Source organism: Acartia tonsa, chromosome 4, assembly GCF_053477335.1.
Source record: "Acartia tonsa isolate MP-2025a chromosome 4, ASM5347733v1, whole genome shotgun sequence".
Classification (NCBI taxonomy): Eukaryota; Metazoa; Arthropoda; class Copepoda; order Calanoida; family Acartiidae; genus Acartia; species Acartia tonsa.
Genome location: NC_137263.1, coordinates 3660528 through 3678144, shown reverse-complemented (window position 1 = coordinate 3678144; position 17617 = coordinate 3660528). Strand labels below are relative to the sequence as shown.

The 17617-nt window shown below is 34.0% G+C and overlaps 3 protein-coding genes across 3 annotated transcripts; 1 reads left to right on the top strand and 2 right to left on the bottom strand.

Moving 5' to 3' along the window:
- Positions 1-1970: 1970 nt before the first annotated feature.
- Positions 1971-8582, bottom strand: LOC145315716 (cellular retinoic acid-binding protein 2-like). The gene is made up of 4 exons (XM_080155747.1): positions 8257-8582; positions 7284-7415; positions 2527-2649; positions 1971-2159 (listed from the first exon to the last, which is right to left on the bottom strand). The coding sequence occupies exons 1-4, from the start codon at positions 8317-8319 to the stop codon at positions 2064-2066; spliced, it is 414 nt and encodes a 137-aa protein (XP_080011873.1). The 5' UTR covers positions 8320-8582; the 3' UTR covers positions 1971-2063.
- Positions 8583-14513: 5931 nt separating this feature from the next.
- LOC145318190 (histone H2B-like) lies at positions 14514-14906 on the bottom strand. The gene has a single exon (XM_080159535.1). The coding sequence runs from the start codon at positions 14904-14906 to the stop codon at positions 14532-14534; it is 375 nt and encodes a 124-aa protein (XP_080015661.1). The 3' UTR covers positions 14514-14531.
- A 1904-nt stretch (positions 14907-16810) lies between these two features.
- LOC145318189 (histone H2A-like) lies at positions 16811-17249 on the top strand. Its single transcript, XM_080159534.1, has one exon. The coding sequence runs from the start codon at positions 16824-16826 to the stop codon at positions 17199-17201; it is 378 nt and encodes a 125-aa protein (XP_080015660.1). The 5' UTR covers positions 16811-16823; the 3' UTR covers positions 17202-17249.
- The last annotated feature ends 368 nt before the right edge of the window (positions 17250-17617 follow it).

Here is a 17617-nt window from a genome sequence, read left to right as displayed (position 1 = left end):
GTTGTTAAGCTGATTCAGCCTTCTGATTTTTTACAGTACACTCGATACAACGCAAGTTAAACTTAATTTTTTTTAATGATTTTGACTATGAAAATTGGTATTTTTATTGAAAAAATATAATAAGTTACTGGCAATCTAAATTTATGACAAAAATAAGCTTATAATTTTGTTTCTAGGCCACGTAGTTTAATTTCAAAAGAAGGTGTATTAACTTTTTTGCTTTTTATTTAGAATAGCTAGTCGGTGCTTTTAGTAAGTAATAGATGTAAAATGGTCCATAGAATTTAAATATGCAATCGGTTTTTTTGTAGACCTCTTATTTTTGAAGTAATTTAAGTTTTTAAAAAAAAATAATTAATTCGGTTTTAAGGTACTAAAATGCAACAAAAAAAAAATTGCCAGTATGAACAAAAATAGTAAGATCTTTAATTTGACACCTTACTTTTTAAATTCTGTTGAGTAATTATTGAAAAAATCTATTTTTTTAACCTCGGTTTAATCAAAACTTTAAACTTATATTATCACACAGGCATAAAAAAAACATGTGTTCATATATACCATTAGAATGAGAAAAAGAATATGAATCCATTCTAAGCAAAATTGAAAAAGGTTAAAAAAATTGCAATAAAAAATAAAAAAAATATAAAGTTTATTTTAAGAATTGTAACTACTAAACTAGCCAAATTCTATGGACCATTTTACATCTTTTACTTACTAAAAGCACCGACTAGCTATTCTAAATAAAAAGCAAAAAAGTTAATACACCTTCTTTCTAACATTAAAATTCTTTCAAAATTTCATTGTGCATAAAATGTCATTTTAAAATGCCTAGAACTTTTTTGTTGTAGAAGCTGAAGGCTTCAAATTTGGGGTATTGGGTCTACTTGTGGCAGTCTTTCAGCAGTTAAAGCGTGGTATTTCTTGCAGGCTTCCTTTAAATCAGATGAACTCCAATTTAGTTTCCGAAAGTGTACCTAGCGTCCGCGTCCTATCTCGAAATTTGCTATTAGCTAAAAAAGCTTCAAACTTCCAAAAAAAAATTAAAATTAAAAAATGTATAATGTATAAATAGCTTTGTTTTCACAAATTTCCGGAGTAGCTGAAAAAAGGGTCTGCAATAATTGGGTTATCTGCTGTACACTTTAGGAAACTAGGGCTAGAATAGGAAATCCATTTGGAGCTGATCAGAATCCAGCCCTTAAGAGGTAATGGTAATGATTTAGAAAGCAACACAACTCTTATGATAGTTACCAGAAAAATTGTAGGATATAATATTCCTTTACATCTGATTTTTGGAATAATAATTCCTAGAACAACATAATACGAAATTGTGCAGCCTAGCTTTACTCAAGTAGCATTATGTAAGTTTGCACATTCTACATGATTAGTTAGATTTCAGTGCTTTGCTTTTAGGGATGTTGTCATCAGTGTTTATGAAATTTTCAAAATTTACGAGCCTTCAGATTTCCAGAAATTATTAAAGGAAGCCTGCAAGAAATAGCACATTTTAACTGCTGAAAGACTGCCACAAGTATACCCAATACCATGAATTTGAAGCCTTCAGCACCAATACAAAAAAAGTTTTAGGCATTTGAAAATGTCATTTTGTGAACAATGAAACTTTTGAAAGATATCCATTGCTCAAAATAGGAAAAAACAATATCGAATTACGTCGCCTAGACGTAAAATTAAAACCTTATCTTTGTCAGAAACTTAGATTGCCGGAAACTGCGTTACACATTTAATCCGAAATTCTTTATCAATCAGAACCATGCTTAAAATGTTTTAGCCCTTAGGTATAATAGGAAAGGAGTTATAGTATCTCCATCCACAAGGACCCTGTACAGACTTTCGATTGGGTCTTTGAATATCAGTATATCAGAATTTCTTGTGCAGATAAAAGCAAATACAGCAGGACATACGTACATATTCTTGTTACAGAGTAGCTTCGCTATAAAAACAAAACAAAGTTTACACATAAAATTACATATATTCAAAACCTCAATACAAACACTATGACGATATTAATTAAGTATTAAATAAAAAGACAATCACAGCAGGACTTAAACTCTCTTGAACTTCTGCACACAGACGAGGTCGTCGTTGCCTTCGATGGTCATGGTGTAGATGCACTCGTCAGCGGTGAACTCACGGATGCTCTAAACAAAAAAAATTATATCAGTTATCTATTGCGTCGTAATATAGACAGTTTCCGCGGATACTAAAACAAAAAATTTTAAGATTTAGACCAGTTTTTATAACCCCAAAGGTCAAGGCTAACAAAACTGGTTTTTATTTTATGATTGTCATTTGAAAATTCGTGGAAAATTGTCTGCAAATCGATAATATACAGGATTTTACAGTATAGCTGAGAACCTTAATAGTGAAGCTTCAAATAAGTCTATGCGAGCGTAACAGTTAGTAAGTATGAAATATAGCTAGTAAGTTATCTACTCGGCCCCCTATAGCATATCCTTGGTTTTAGGTTATTTTTTATTTAAGTTTGGTTTAAACCTATTTTCCTACCTTTGTGCTCTTCTGCCCATCCTTCTTGGCCTTCTGTACACAGACAAACTTGTTTCCATCCAGGGTGACCAGGGCGCTCACGTCACGGCCGTCGGGGGTAGTCTCATCAAACTCCTTTCCAACCTGAACATTATAAAGCCTGTATGAAAACAATGTGTGAATACACTTTAGTAAATACTTCCTACAAATATTCATGGATGTTATGACAGACGGGGCAAGAATTGTCGTCAATTTAACTTGTTAACATTAAACTCTTTTTATGGTCAGTTCATTCATCCATTAAGAGGGGAGGGGTGGAAGCAGGGGCGTCCAAGCTTTTTTTTTGGGGGGGGGGGTAAAATGGCGCGCGAAGCGCGCCGCAAATTTTTTTACCCCCCCAAAATTTTAACCACGGGGGTAAAATTTGCTTGGGGGGGGGGGGGGTAATTACCCCCCCTGAAATCTTTTGGCAGGGGTGAATCTAGTTTATCCCCCCCAAAATTTACCCCCGGGGTAAAATTTTTGGGGGGGGTTATTTAAATTTTATTAAATTTATAGTATTAAAAATGCGCGCGAAGCGCGCTAAAAATTTTTTTATTAAAGATTTTTTATTTTGGGGGGAGTATTTACCCCCCCAAAATTGTTTGGGGGGGGGTTAAATACCCCCTCCTAAAAAGTTGGGGGTGCCTACGGCACCCCCAGGGTAGGGGTATATTTTAAATGGGGGGGGGGGGGTAATCGCCCCATTACCCCCCCCCCTTGGACGTCTATGGGTGGAAGGAGTCATTCGTTAATTTGGCCCGCTGCGTGTTTCACTTCTTTAGAGGACATGAAAAGCTAGTGCAAGAACAATAATAATGGATTACAGCACCCTATGGAGATTTCTAAATGTACTTACAAATATACTAGAAATGAAAATGTTTACTGAAAAATAAACATTCTATAGAAAGATATTAAAATAATATCAGAGAAAACGTCCTGTAAGAAATGCAACGTGGCAAGAAACATTTGAAGAAAAAAAATGCAAATAACTAGAAAATACTGATTTCATATCTCTTTTTAAAAGCGAAGCTTTTCTATTATTAGGGTCGGTCCGTACGTCCGTCCGAGATAGATAGCTTTTATTCGTTAATTTAGGCATATTAGAATTGTCCTATCGATTTCAAACTTTGCATGACGATTCCTGTAGTAGTTAGATACGCTTTAGAAAGCGTAGCAACTCTATAATCATTACTAGAATGTCCGTACGTCCATTTTAAACATGTTGATTTTTCTACTTTTTTAACCACAAATTTTTATGTGATATAATTATTCGTTTGATCTGATTTTTGGTCTATTAATTCCTGGGACAACAAAGAACAATAGTATAAGCGAAGCAACTCTATAATCAAGTCCGAAAAATGTAAGTATGTCCATAAACATTATCCTGTATCAAGCAGTTTTTCAACAAATTTCCTTACAATTTTGCTTAGACTCTTTAGATACTTTAATTTTCTGATTATTCAGTTTAGACACTATTCAAGTGTCAATGTCCGTTTGCCCTACCGTTTCAGTGCTTCGCTTTTATGGATGTTGTCATCCTTGTTTTTTTACATGTACATAGGTCTATGTTGAGAATTTAGCCTAGAAACACAAGATTAATTGACGTAAGCACATGTGTAACTTGAGTTTAAAAGCGTCTACATTTTCCAGGGAGGGAGGAGACATTGGGCTAATTATTTCACTGGTACCCAAACATTATTTCGTATTTTCTCATTCAACAACTATAGGAACTTTCAGTAATTTTTTATTATATTGTTAATAAAGTTATTTGACTAGACATTTCAACTCCTAATTGTAATCTACAGAAGTTTATCAGCCATAATCTTATCCCTTCACATCCCTGACATTTTCCCTCTTGTAATTTTAGCCCAATCAAAAAGATCTTTTTTGCCATCTTTCTTTTTCGCCTCGTATTATAGACAGTTTTCCGTGGAAATTAAAATGAAAAATGAATTTTATTTTAATATTCATGAAAAATTCCCCCTTTAAAAAGATTTAATAAACCCTTAAAGCCACAGGCGAAGCCATTTACATGTTAATAAAAACGTTTTAACCCCATTCATGTAAAAAAATACATGATTTGTTTGCATACAGCTTAAATCCTTTTTTTCATGTTTGCGAAGATAATTTATTGGATACTCTGCTAAACAAACAAGTAGCATAAACATTATCTTTATACACAAATATACTAAAGTAGTGTGGGCAGTAACCGTAAGGGTGTAAAATAAAGAGAAAATAAGCCATTCCTTAAATATATCTATAATACAAAGTAGAATGAAGTCTGTCCATCCGTCTGCCCCTTAAGATCTCTAACCACTAAACCGATCAGTTTCTCTACTCTTCAGGGAATATACCTACTGGACCTGTGATTGTTTTAGGCTATTTTCTTGGGTGGAGACTATGTTAATTTTTACCCCCCAACAAAAAAGCTTGTACGTCCTCAATAATAGGTCTAAATTTAATAGAGTACTATCCTACGAACAAACCCTTCAATTAACGAGCACAAAAAGCTTGCAAATCAAATATTTGCACGTTAGATTGACAACTAAGCAACTAATTTTGCAAACACAGCAAATATCAATTTAACAAAGGAAAATATAGTAAATTGATCATAGTTTTTTTTTATTTTTTTTTTTATAAAAAAGTACCTATATATTATATAAATAATTTCAAATGACCTGAAAAAGTGTATTTTTAAATACACGAAATGTTGAAGCTAGAATACTTATATTTAAGATATTTTAAATACGCAACTAAAAAGATATTTGACTGATATACGTCAAAAGCTTTCCTTAAATATATTAGATAAATTATATCATTTCCACTAGGAACATATTCATAAAGTAGCGGCTTTGCCCTTAGTATCTAGGAGCTCTGTATTTGAAAGAAAAAAATATTCTAAAACTATCCTAAGACTCGTATCTAAAAATAAAATAGTCTAAAACTATTCCGGGACCAGAATGAAGCTTCCCTAAAATCAACTTAATAGGATCAGTAGTCCTAGAAATCCTTACTATTTTATGTATTGAGATATGCATATTAAGATATATAAGTTTTCCGGAATTTTAATGTTAGGGGGAGATTTGAAATCTGCATAAAATTTTAAGGATTTTTTATAAAATTCGTTTTTTGTATAATTCTTTATCTAAAAGCGGAAATGCATTTTAAGTTAAATAATTTTGACCAATAGAATAGGTGGATTTTAAACTACCTGCACTCCAATTGGTTGAATGATGTACGCCATCCAATCAGAGCGCAGATTTTTTAAATCCACCAATCACAGATGCCAAAATTAATTAACTTAAATTGCATTTCCGCTTTTAGATAAAGAATTATACAAAAAACGAATTTTATAAAAAATTCTCAAAATTTGATGCAGATTTCAAATCTCCCCCTAACTTTAAAATTCCGGAAAACTTATATATCTTAATGCATATTTAGTACACAATAATAATTTTAGAAACTATATTTAAAGGAAGATCGAATTATTGAGAACTTATTTACTAAACTAATATCTTTCAATGTATTAAACTACTGTGCTCCTAGCATTTATGGAATGTCTTCAAAATGATTAAAGAAATAGCCTAAAACCTTGCGCTAGGCTGTTTTTAAAAGCGAAGCTTTTCTATAATTAGGGTCGGTCCGTCCGTCCGTCCCGGATAGCTTTTGTCGTTAATTTAGACGTTAGAATTGTCCTATCGATTTCAAATTTTGCATGGTGATTCCTTTAGTAGTTAGGTACAATTTAGAAAGCGTAGCAACTCTATAATCATTACCAAAATGTCCGTACGTCCATTTTAAACATGTTGATTTTTTTACTTTTTTAAATAGCTTTTTACGTTAATTTAGGCATGTTGGAATTGTCCTATCGATATCAAATTTTGCATGGCGATTCCTGTAATAATTAGGTACGAGTTAAAAAGCGTAGCAACTCTATAATCATTACCAGAATGTCCGTACGTCCATTTTAAACATGTTGATTTTTTTTTACATTTTTAACAAAAATTTGTATGTGACCTAATTATCCGATTGGTCTGATTTTTGGTATACTGATTCCTGGGACAACAAAGTACAATATTATAAGCGAAGCAACTCTATAATAAAGTCCTAAAAATGTAAGTATGTCCATAATCATTATCCTGTATCAAGCAGTTTTTCAACAAATTTACTTACAATTTTGCTTTGACTCTTATACATTCGCATTCTGATTATTCAGTTCTGACATTATACAAGTGTTGATGTCAGTTTGTCCTACCGTTTCAGAGCTTCGCTTTTATGGATGTTGTCATCCTTGTTTTAGTAAATATCATTTGACATGCCAATCTAATCAATACATTGTTTTGTCAGTAGGTCAATCATGAATAAGTCTTAATTATTTAAAGGTTTAGTGATCTACTTGAGCTTTATATTTTTATTGATGCGAAGCTTTTCAATTATTATCTCTGTCCATCCATCAGAACGAGTAGCTCTTACAGTTAATTTAGACATGGTAGAAATGTACTATCGACTTCAAACTTTGCAATATAAATCCTTACAAATTAAGGTACGATTTTAGGACGCGTAAAAACTATAATTACAATCTAATACATGCAGAGTTTAAATGTTCTGCGTGTTAAGTTTTGACACTCTACAAGAGATTATGTTAGTTTGTCGAGCCTTCTGATTTTAGAGCTTCACTTTTATGGAGGTTATCATCCTTGTTATCAGAAGTAAAGTTATTTGTAGAGGAAAATTACCTCAAACTTGAGTTCCATAGTCTTGAGAGTGGTTGAGGTCTTAATTGTCCATACACCCCCCTCCTCTGTCACCTCCATGACGGGGGTGGACACGGTGGCAGCCTTGCGCAGCAGGAAATTCACATCAAGGGCCTATACAAAGTAGATTAGTATTGAACCATTGCACCCCCTCCTCTATCACCTCCATGACGGGGGAGGACACGGTGGCAGCCTTGCGCAGCAGGAAGTTCACATCAAGAGCCTAGGCAACATAGCTTAATATTAAACCAATAAACCCCCCTCTGTCACCTCCATGACAGGGGTAGACAGTGGCAGCCTTACGCAGCAGGAAGTTCACATCATTGGCCTATACAAAATATAGCTTAATATTGAACCATTACACCCCCTTCCTCTAACACCTCCATGACGGGGGTGGCCACATTGGCAGCCTTAAGCAGGAAGTTCACATCAAGGGCCTATGCAACATTCAGATAAGTAATAAAGGACGGACAGACAGGCCCAAAATTCTTTCTTTATATGTGCCTTCGTAGGAATATTTTCCGGTCACATACGACAATCATAAAAAAAACATAAAACATATATTATAACTTATTGAAGCTGTAGTATTGAAAATCTACTAAGGGAGATAAATAAATATCGAATTAGTACAGAGAACCTCTAAAACTTATTTTCATAAAGCTATGACAAATTAAAACAAAATGAATTTAAAATAAGAGCGACACACTTACGAGCTAAATGTGGACCATTGATTAAGAGGACCTTAATTAGGGCCACATGTATGAATATAAGAAGTCTTTCAAGTAAAGCTTTAAAACAAACTAGCGGCTACTAGAAGCCTCTAGAGGCGATTAAGGGAGGAGAGAGTAAAAGTTGACCTCATCCCAAAAAGAAAACATAACAAATCAAGACCAATATGATTTTTTAGATTTTAATCAATATTTAATTTAACACTAATAAACAAATAATCATATACCTTAAGAAATTCTTCATAATTCTCGGCAGAAGTTCTCTCGTATTTTCCCTTGAAAGAGTCCATTTTAATTTAACAGAAGCTGCTGACTGTACCACGTTGGAAGGAGTATGATCGAATAAAATAATTGAAAAGCTGCAGTTCAAATGTGTATGGTAAAAATGTTACAAATGGCGTTGCGCTATATTGCGCTGGTTGTTTTAATATTTTAAAAATAAAATTACACCTTAAAAAGAACCTAATTTGTTTAAAATTGTATTGTGATTTAGAGTTTTTAACTATCTAAAGAAACAGCGCAAATGTGTAAGTAGAGGGGGGGTGAAATGGGAGTAAGGGGCGTCGCTTTAAATATGACAGGGATAGATACAACAAATAAATTGTATTGGGAATATTTGTTTGAAGGGTATTTTTTCTTGGGAAAGTTTCTTTTAGAAGGGTATCATCCCCAGCAATATTTAAAAACCTTCCCTGGGCCCAAAAGAAGAGTAGCATTTTGGCGAACTTTTGTGAGCTCGTAAGATGGTAGCTAGCTAGTAATTTAGAGCTCCTACTTTAGTAGCTTGCTACCTCATAAATTATTAGCTTTTCTGCTAACTTTGGCGACCTCGAAAATACTAGCAGAAGAAAAAAACGCGATGTCGCTCAAACGTAGCATTTTACAGTGTTAACACACACATACATCAAACACACAATCAACCCATGATCAAAATTGATAGGGAAAAAATATAGTTTATAAATTTGCCACTAGGGACTCAAATAATTTTTTAAAGACTCTATCAATTTTTCTGTTTTCAAACTGAAAACGATAAAAATGGTTATACATGTTATAGAGTGTTGATAGTCTTTGGTGAAAAAAGTTATTTTTAAAAGGCATTCTTTTTTTTTTTAAACAACAGCAATTATAGAAACATATCTTAATGATCATTATATTAAGCTGAGAATGGTATGGTTATTGCTAAGTTGAAAATTTATTCAATTAAGCAATGAGTTAAAACATGAATAAATTGAGAGACATGAATGAGAATGACATAATCTTTCTATCTTCCTCTCTCTCTTTGTCTCTATCTCTTTCACTCTCTCTCTCTCGCCCCCCCCCCCCCCTCCCTACATGCGCCTTCCACTTTTCTCTATGATTAAAGCTTCCCCCTGAGTTTGGAGCATTTAGGAGTTCGTATAAGAAATGTTTCGAGTCGCGCATTTTAATTTATGCTACTATTGTGCGACTTCGCCCCATACTCTGCTATGATATAGATGGCGAACTCGCATGCTACCTTTTGCTTGAAAGGACGATTTTCCAACATTTATCGCCCAAAAATTAGGTGTTAATTCAAGGCGAATAGGATTCGAGGTAGCATAGGACTCGGTACATATATTGCACGAGCTCGAAGGCGACTCCACGGCGAAATGTCTTGCTGGGTTTACTGTAAAGGAGAACCATGCATCAAATTCCAGTGGTTTGCAAGATATTAATCTACAAATAAACAGATAAAATCATGTTATTTTTATACCAATTTACATATTGAACTTATAAATATTAGAGTAAAACACTAGAGGGAGAAAGGGTTAAATAACTGTATCTCCTCATCTCAAGCACCTTGTGCAACCTTTCTATTGGGTCATTGAAAATCAACCAATGGTGTCGCTTATATCAACACAGCCAAGTAGCAGAAAATAATTTAGAAGCAGACGAAAAAGGTCTTTGAAAAAGGAAGGGAGGTCGTTGTCTGTATATACATCTATATTATAGATCTGTTTTATAAATAATAATTATGTTCTAAAATAATAAAGAAAATATTTACCCCTGTTTAATGCAGCTTCTTCCTTCCGACAAAGCCCGGTCTCAATTTACCGATTTTTATAAAAAGAAATAAGCCCAGTCTCATTTTATTTATTAAAAAATTGAAATTTTTCCAATAAAAATATGAATATTTTCATAATATTCAAAAAATATTTTTTTATTATAGAGATCCCGGTGTTTTTAGATTGGACCAATAGGAGAGCAGCTTTGTTACTCCCTGGGGAGAAATCAACCAATAGGAAGCAAGAGAAAGCTGTATTAGTAACAGACGCGTCAAAACGGGATATATTTTTCGAAAAAATGCTTCGCCCATAGCCTGAAGGAGAAAAAATCATTATATAGATTTTTTAAAAGTGTATAACAAATTAAAATTGCTATGTTTTGAAAAAGAAATAAATTATTGATAAATCAAAAGTGTTAGATAAATGGAATTTTAAATGTGAAACTTTTCCATAATTAGCCCCCAGCTAACATTTTCATTAAAATTCATTTAATTTTCATCTTTTTCGCTTACATCTATTCATTTAAAATCATCATGCCAGAAAAATGAAAATCAGGGATATTTCAGAATCAACTCCCTTCTAAAATGGCACCAATTTTGATGATTATAGAAATGAATTTTAAATGACTATCATTTTTGTGGAGACCTGACTTTTAAATGACAGTCATGTTTGTAGAGAAATAAAATTTACATGCCAGGTCATCTTTTTACGGAAATAATATATAATGTAAAGCAGCATCCAAGGACTTGCCACATGTACCTAAGTATGATGGTCAAAGATATTACTAAAATAAATAATGGGTTGTAGTCTGAATTTAGTCGTTTATATGACTAATTAAAATTGTAATTCAAATAAGATTTCTTTATTTTAAATGAATGTTAAAAATTCCTTTCATGTTCTAAAATATTTCCGTTATATTTTCTAATAACATAATAATTACTCAATTTTAATTAAATTTATTTTTACTTAACTTTTCCCACTTTTAAAATAAAAATTTGAGACCTCTAGCAGGATTTTTTCTAACCATGTAATATAGAAAAAAAGAATGACATGAAAATTAAATGAAAGTCATTTAGATGAAAAAAAGATGACAGGAATTTTTTTTTCATGAAGAAAATGAAAAGTAAATGACCAGCATTTATTTTTCATCTCTTAATGATATGAAGATTCTTGGCATAATTTGGAAAAAGTCAAACATGAAAATTTAATGCCGGGTCATTTTTCGGAAAATTACAAAAATGAAAAATAAATGCTGGTCATTCACTTTTAATTTTCAATGAAAAAAACATTCTTTTCATCTTTCTGGCAATTGGGGGAAAATTACAAAAATGAAAAAAAAATGCTGGTCATTTATTTTTCATTTTCAATGAAAAAAAGATTTCTATCATTTCTATGAATTTGAAATTGTCATTTATTTTTTTTGGAGAGATGACGCATGTTTGACTGGGCCAGTCCGTCCGTCCGTAGCTCTTTTCGTTAATTTAGACATGTTAGAATTAGACTATTGATTTCAAACTTTGCATGACGATTCCTATAACAGTTAGGTACAATTATTAGAAATCATTACAAGAAATTCCATTTTAAACATGCTAATTTTATTATTTTTTTTATAACAATTTTGATATAATTATCCTATTAATTTGATGTTTACTGACTCCTATATGACAACAGAGTACAATGTTAATAGCAAAGCCTCTCTATAATCAAGTCATAAATGTAAGTATCCTGTATTGCAGTTTTGCAACAAGTTTACTTACAATTTTATTGCTAACTTATACATTTATATTATCTTTATATTCAGTTCTGACACCTTACAAGTGTAAATGTTCGTTTGTCCTATGTTTTCAGAGCTTCGCCTATATTATAAATAATGTGTATAAATTGTAAAATTAGCATCATCTAATGTTTTACACTGATATAATGGATTCTATAATACAAAGTAGAACGATGTCTGTCTGTCTGTCCGTCCGTCCGTCCGATCAGATTCTACTCTGCAGGGTATATACCTATTGGTCCTGTGGTGGTTTTAAGCTATTTTCTTAAGGGGTGGGACACCCCCAACACCCTCAAAAATGAAAATTGCTCCTCCCCCCCCCAAAAAAAAAAATCTGTTTAGGCAGTTACTTCACAATAAATGCAGCACCAGAAATACTTCTTTTTTAAAATCACCTCTTGGGGCAAAGCCCCTAGAGGCGAATCCTCTAGTAATGGATATAGAATATTATTTGGAAATTTGTCTCCAATTTATGTTGTTAACATCATTTATTGGTCAGTTCGTTCATCAAGTAGTAGGGGAGGGAGTAACGGTGGTGGATGGGGGATATGAGTCCTTCCAATACAAAAGTACTTCCGAGCTGTAGAATTATTAGATCTCTCGCATCATATTAAAAACAGCATTCAGCGGATATTAAAATTATAAATTTAAAACCACTATTGTTCCAATTACACATAAAAATGACCTAACAATTTTTTTTAATAGGAGATTTTTCTAGAAATATTTCTTACAAGTAGTGGCGTGCAAAGCACTTTGTCTAGGGGAGGGGGGGGGGCATTTTGATTATATATACCAATTTTAAATAAGGCTGTGCCAATTTTTTACCTTCCCCAAATAAAAAGCTTGGACGTCCTTGCTTTTTCTCCATCCCTTCCCATTTCTCTATCCCTCATCTATTCTAGTTAACAAGAGGTTTCAGCATTCTATCTTTATTGGCAATCAAGAAAATCACATTTCCCTCATAGTGTTATGGACTGACTGACAGACTGACACACATAGTAAATATTTGAATTAGAGTGGCTAAAAATTTATATCACCATCTCCACCCTTTTTGAATGGCATTTTAAAAATCTGTCTGTTATTTATAAAGTTATGTTTAGAAGGAAATGCTAGAGGGAGCGCGAAGCGCACCAAAAATTTATTACACTTACCATAAAATCAAATCAAATAAAGACTTTATAGAGTCAGGAATATGGAGTGTTGTGAGCTTTAGGGTTTTTGATGTAAATTGCAAGGAAAATCTTCTGGTTAGGGGAAAATACACATATAAATATAAACATATTCTAAACATCATATGATATACTTAAAACAGTGATGTATCTAAACAGACTTGGCTAAATGTTAAAGATGTTTGAATTGTACTTGTAAATTTGCGCGCATGAAGCGCGCAAATTTTTTTCTTATAAAATTACTTTTTTCTTGAAGTATTTGATGTTTTAAATGATTTTATAGAAATAACTATGTGATAAAAAGAAAAAAACAATTTGAAATGGCGCGAGTCGCAAATTTTATTCAACATTATTAAAATGGACGTACGGACATTCTGGTAACAATTAGAGTTGCTACGCTTTTCAAATCGAACCGCACTACTACAGCCTATACAGGAATCACCATGCAAAGATTTAAAGCGATAGGATAATTCCAACATGCCTAAATTAACGAAATAAAGCTATCTGTCTCGGACGGTCGGACGTACGGACATCTCCTAATTATAGAAAAGGTTCGCTTTTAAAAAGGCAAATTGATACATAAATTGGTGAGGTTTTGTGATTTTTTTTTTATAAAATTAATATATATTTCTCTCAAATAGGAAATTATAAGTAGAATTGAGAAAGTTTACAACTTTATCTTGAAGGTGTATCACCACCCTCCCAAGAGAAATCGCCCCTAGAAAAAAATCCCCTCCCCCCCAAAAAAATAATTAGTTTTTTTAAAAACTAAAATTAAAAATAGGGGGCACCGCCCCCCCCCCCCCCCAAAAAAAATAAAGCTTTTTTACTTTTTCTTTTAAATTCTAAGATAATAAATTGGGTTATCCAATTCGACTTTCCCCTCAAGTGCCCCTAGAGGCGTAGCCGCTAGTACATTATTTAAAGTAGTAAGGTTTGTTTTGTCTGAGCTTTGTCAGAATCGATTAAGTTCTTTACTTTAGGAAAGCTTCACTTAGATCCCGGGTTGATTATGCTACGTAATCTTTAGATTAGAGTCTTGGGTTGGTTAAAGGTTTTGTGCTATATTTCTGCGAAACAGTAGTATAATACAATGTAGAACGATGTCTGTCTGTTTGTATCGAAGGATCTCGCTAATCGCTGAACCGATTTGATTATACTCTTCAGGGAATATACCAACTGGTCCGGTGGTGGTTTTAGGCTATTTTCTTGGGAATGAGACGACCCCCACCCCGCTAAAAAAACAAATCGCCCCTTTTTATTTTTTCTGCTGGGATTGGCAGTTCATTAGCAACTTTTTCGGCTGGGTAGGTAATAGATTTAAAGATTCCCATACTATCATTATTTTAAAATTTCCACTTAGGTTAAAGCCCCTAGAGGCTTGGGGCGAAACCGCTAGTTTCGAAATTAGAAAAAGAGGGGTGATTTTATCAACTTTAGGTGTACAATGGCAAAGTATGAATTTAAAATCTCATTCATGATATATATGGTTGGTCCTGTAAAGGACCGTTGTTTCCATTGGACAGAAGCTCGATTTACTTGGAGCTGGTGTACTTAGTGACAGCCTTGGTTCCCTCAGAGACGGCGTGCTTGGCCAACTCTCCGGGAAGGAGAAGTCTGACAGCAGTCTGGATCTCCCTGGAGGTGATGGTGGACCTCTTGTTGTAGTGAGCCAGGCGGGAAGACTCAGCAGCAATACGCTCAAAGATGTCGTTGACAAAAGAGTTCATGATGCTCATGGCCTTGCTGGAGACACCAGTGTCAGGGTGCACCTGCTTCAATACCTTGTAGATGTAGATAGCATAGGACTCCTTCCTTCTCAACTTCTTCTTTTTCTTGTCTCCCTTAGCAATGGCCTTCTGGGCCTTACCGGACTTCTTGGCAGCCTTTCCTGAAACCTTGGGGGGCATGGTGACGTAAGTATCAAATAAATGAATCAGTCGTAACACGAATTCTCCTTCTTTAAATACCTCTTCTGTGTTAAAGCACAGCTATGTCTAATTCCCGCCTATTTTGTTCTTATTGTTGTAGACAGGGCAGGTGACCTTTATCACAAACATAAAGGGGGAGAGGGATAGAAGAGTGGGGTGTCCGTGACGTGCCGGCCCGTGCGAGGGATCACGTCGAGCAATAAGCATTTGAAGCAGTCCCTCTTATCATATGCGCATAGAATGTACAGGCACGACTACACAACATAGAGAGGGAAATTTCAACTGTTTAATAAGCGAGAATAGACTTGTTTTAAAAAATTAACATGTTTTTAAGTTTGAAATCAATAGGAGTATTCTTACATACCTAAATTGATAATCAATTCAAATCAAGACAAAAAGATTTTTTTTGTGTTTAAATAACTGTTAAAAGGCCAAGTCATATGATATTTCATAGGCTAGCCTTAAGATATGGTTTTATTAACCTTACATAAATGGCTTAAGATACCCTAACAGGCTAACGCCTAGGCTATCCTAAGAAAATTTTAAGGATTTGACCCAATATTTTTTCAGTCAATAAGAAAATTGAAAATATACACTAATTTGAGATACACTATTAAAATAATTTCATAAAAAAAATCCTATTCTTTCTCCGTATATATCTCGCAAAATAAGCAAGTACATTCTTATTGGTTGCTTTGTATCTCTTTAAATTTGAAATGGCTTGGGTTCATATACTCCATCCTTTGTTATTCTACATTTTCCCGCTATCCTTATAATAAAGTAACAGGATGTCTATTTGTTTGTCCCTCTGTATGTTTGTAATGAAGGATCTCGCTAACCGCTGAACCGGGTTCTCCTTAACAAGGTAGCTTCTCATGGTCCTGGGAAGGTTTATAACTATTTTGGGGGAGGGTACCACCACCCTCCTACGAGAAATCACAAAAAAACGCAATGCAACACAGACAAATTATTTCTCAAATTAATTATTTGAAATAAAAAACAAACATTTAAAGTGCCACTAATGACCTCTAGGGGTGTAGCCACTATATTTTTTAAATTATAAGCAATTATGCTATAACAAATATAAAACCTATAGCTACTATAAACTTTAATAGATTGTAAAATATAAAATTTGTTCTAAAACCGCTTTTTTTCTAATTAAACGGTAAAGTGTTTGGCTATCTGTATTTTTTATCACAAATGACCTAATCTATAAGACTAATTAATTCTAACCTAACAAGGCTGACAACATCCATAAAAATTACGTTCAAAAATAAAATATTAGAACAAAAGAGCATGAACTCTTGCAGAGTGTCAGAGCTTAATAAAACAGAAAAAAAGTATTCAAGTGTAAAACAAAATTTTAAAAAAGTAAAAGGATATTTTGGTTAAGGCTAGTTTATAAATAATCAGAAAATACTTTTGTTTTAGGATTTGGCCTATATTTCAATAAGGTTTCCTTTTTTCTGCTTGTTTTTTGTTTTCTCATTGGCGTGCGTTTGAAGGGGGTAATTGCCACCACCCACCTCCCCCCTAATGACGACTTTTACTTAATAAGCCAACCAAATGACAAAGTAAAACATAGAATAGATTTGAAAAAAAACTTATAAAACAAATGTAAAATCTGTTAAAAGAATGCTCTGTTAAATTTGGCGGGTAAAGGCAGGTGAAACTTTGTGTTTAGAGGGAGGAGATACACACAGAGTATGGGGAGGGATATATCAGTAGCTGTGCAGGGAGAAAAAATAAGGAGGGGTAAAGGGGCTTATTAACAAAAGAGAAAGAATTTAGAGACATTACAATGAGATAAGCTCCGGTTGGGTATAAATAAGTTAAATAGGGCCTTTTTCAGATCAGTTTCTTTATTATCCGAATCAACCTAACCTAACAAGTATCATGTCTGGACGCGGAAAGGGAGGTAAAGTGAAGGGAAAGGCAAAGTCCCGCTCAAGCAGAGCCGGTCTCCAGTTCCCTGTTGGTCGTATCCACCGTCTGCTCCGCAAGGGCAACTATGCTGAGCGTGTAGGAGCCGGTGCCCCAGTCTACATGGCCGCTGTCATGGAATACTTGGCCGCTGAGGTTCTTGAGTTGGCTGGTAATGCCGCCAGAGACAACAAGAAGACCAGAATCATCCCCAGACATCTGCAGCTCGCCATTCGTAACGACGAGGAGTTGAACAAGCTGTTGAGCGGTGTCACCATCGCCCAGGGAGGTGTCCTCCCCAACATCCAGGCTGTTCTCCTACCCAAGAAGTCTGAGAAGACCAAGGCTTAAGAAGGTGACCGTTATCTGCTGCTCTACTCTGTACCTGAAAAACGCTCTCTTTATAGAGAGCCAAAAAAATACACATTGGGAAATTCTTCTTAGTAAAACTGATAATAAGCTGACCAACTTGGCTAAAATGTCAATAAATTAAGAAAGGGGGCCTACTTTAGAAGGCGACCATAAATATCATATTATATTTCTGATATTAGGTACATTTTTACGGACCTACCCCAATTATCAGAGATCTTTGCTTTTTAGCAAGGTTGACAACATCCATGAAAGTGATGTGGTAAGACGGACGAAAATTAACACTTGATAAGTGTCTGATCTGAATAATCAGAATATAAATGTCTAACAAATACAGGATAGTGTATAAGGTTATACCATCATTTTAAGGACTCTATTATAGAGATTTATACTTCGCC

Coding starts and splice junctions, on each gene's coding strand:
- LOC145315716 (XM_080155747.1), bottom strand. CDS start 8,319: ATGGACTCTTTCAAGGGAAAATACGAGAGAACTTCTGCCGAGAATTAT. Junction 7,416..8,256: donor ATTATGAAGAATTTCTTAAG/GTATATGATTAT, acceptor TACTTTGTATAG/GCCCTTGATGTGAATTTCCT. Junction 2,650..7,283: donor CTATGGAACTCAAGTTTGAG/GTAATTTTCCTC, acceptor TATAATGTTCAG/GTTGGAAAGGAGTTTGATGA.
- LOC145318190 (XM_080159535.1), bottom strand. CDS start 14,906: ATGCCCCCCAAGGTTTCAGGAAAGGCTGCCAAGAAGTCCGGTAAGGCC.
- LOC145318189 (XM_080159534.1), top strand. CDS start 16,824: ATGTCTGGACGCGGAAAGGGAGGTAAAGTGAAGGGAAAGGCAAAGTCC.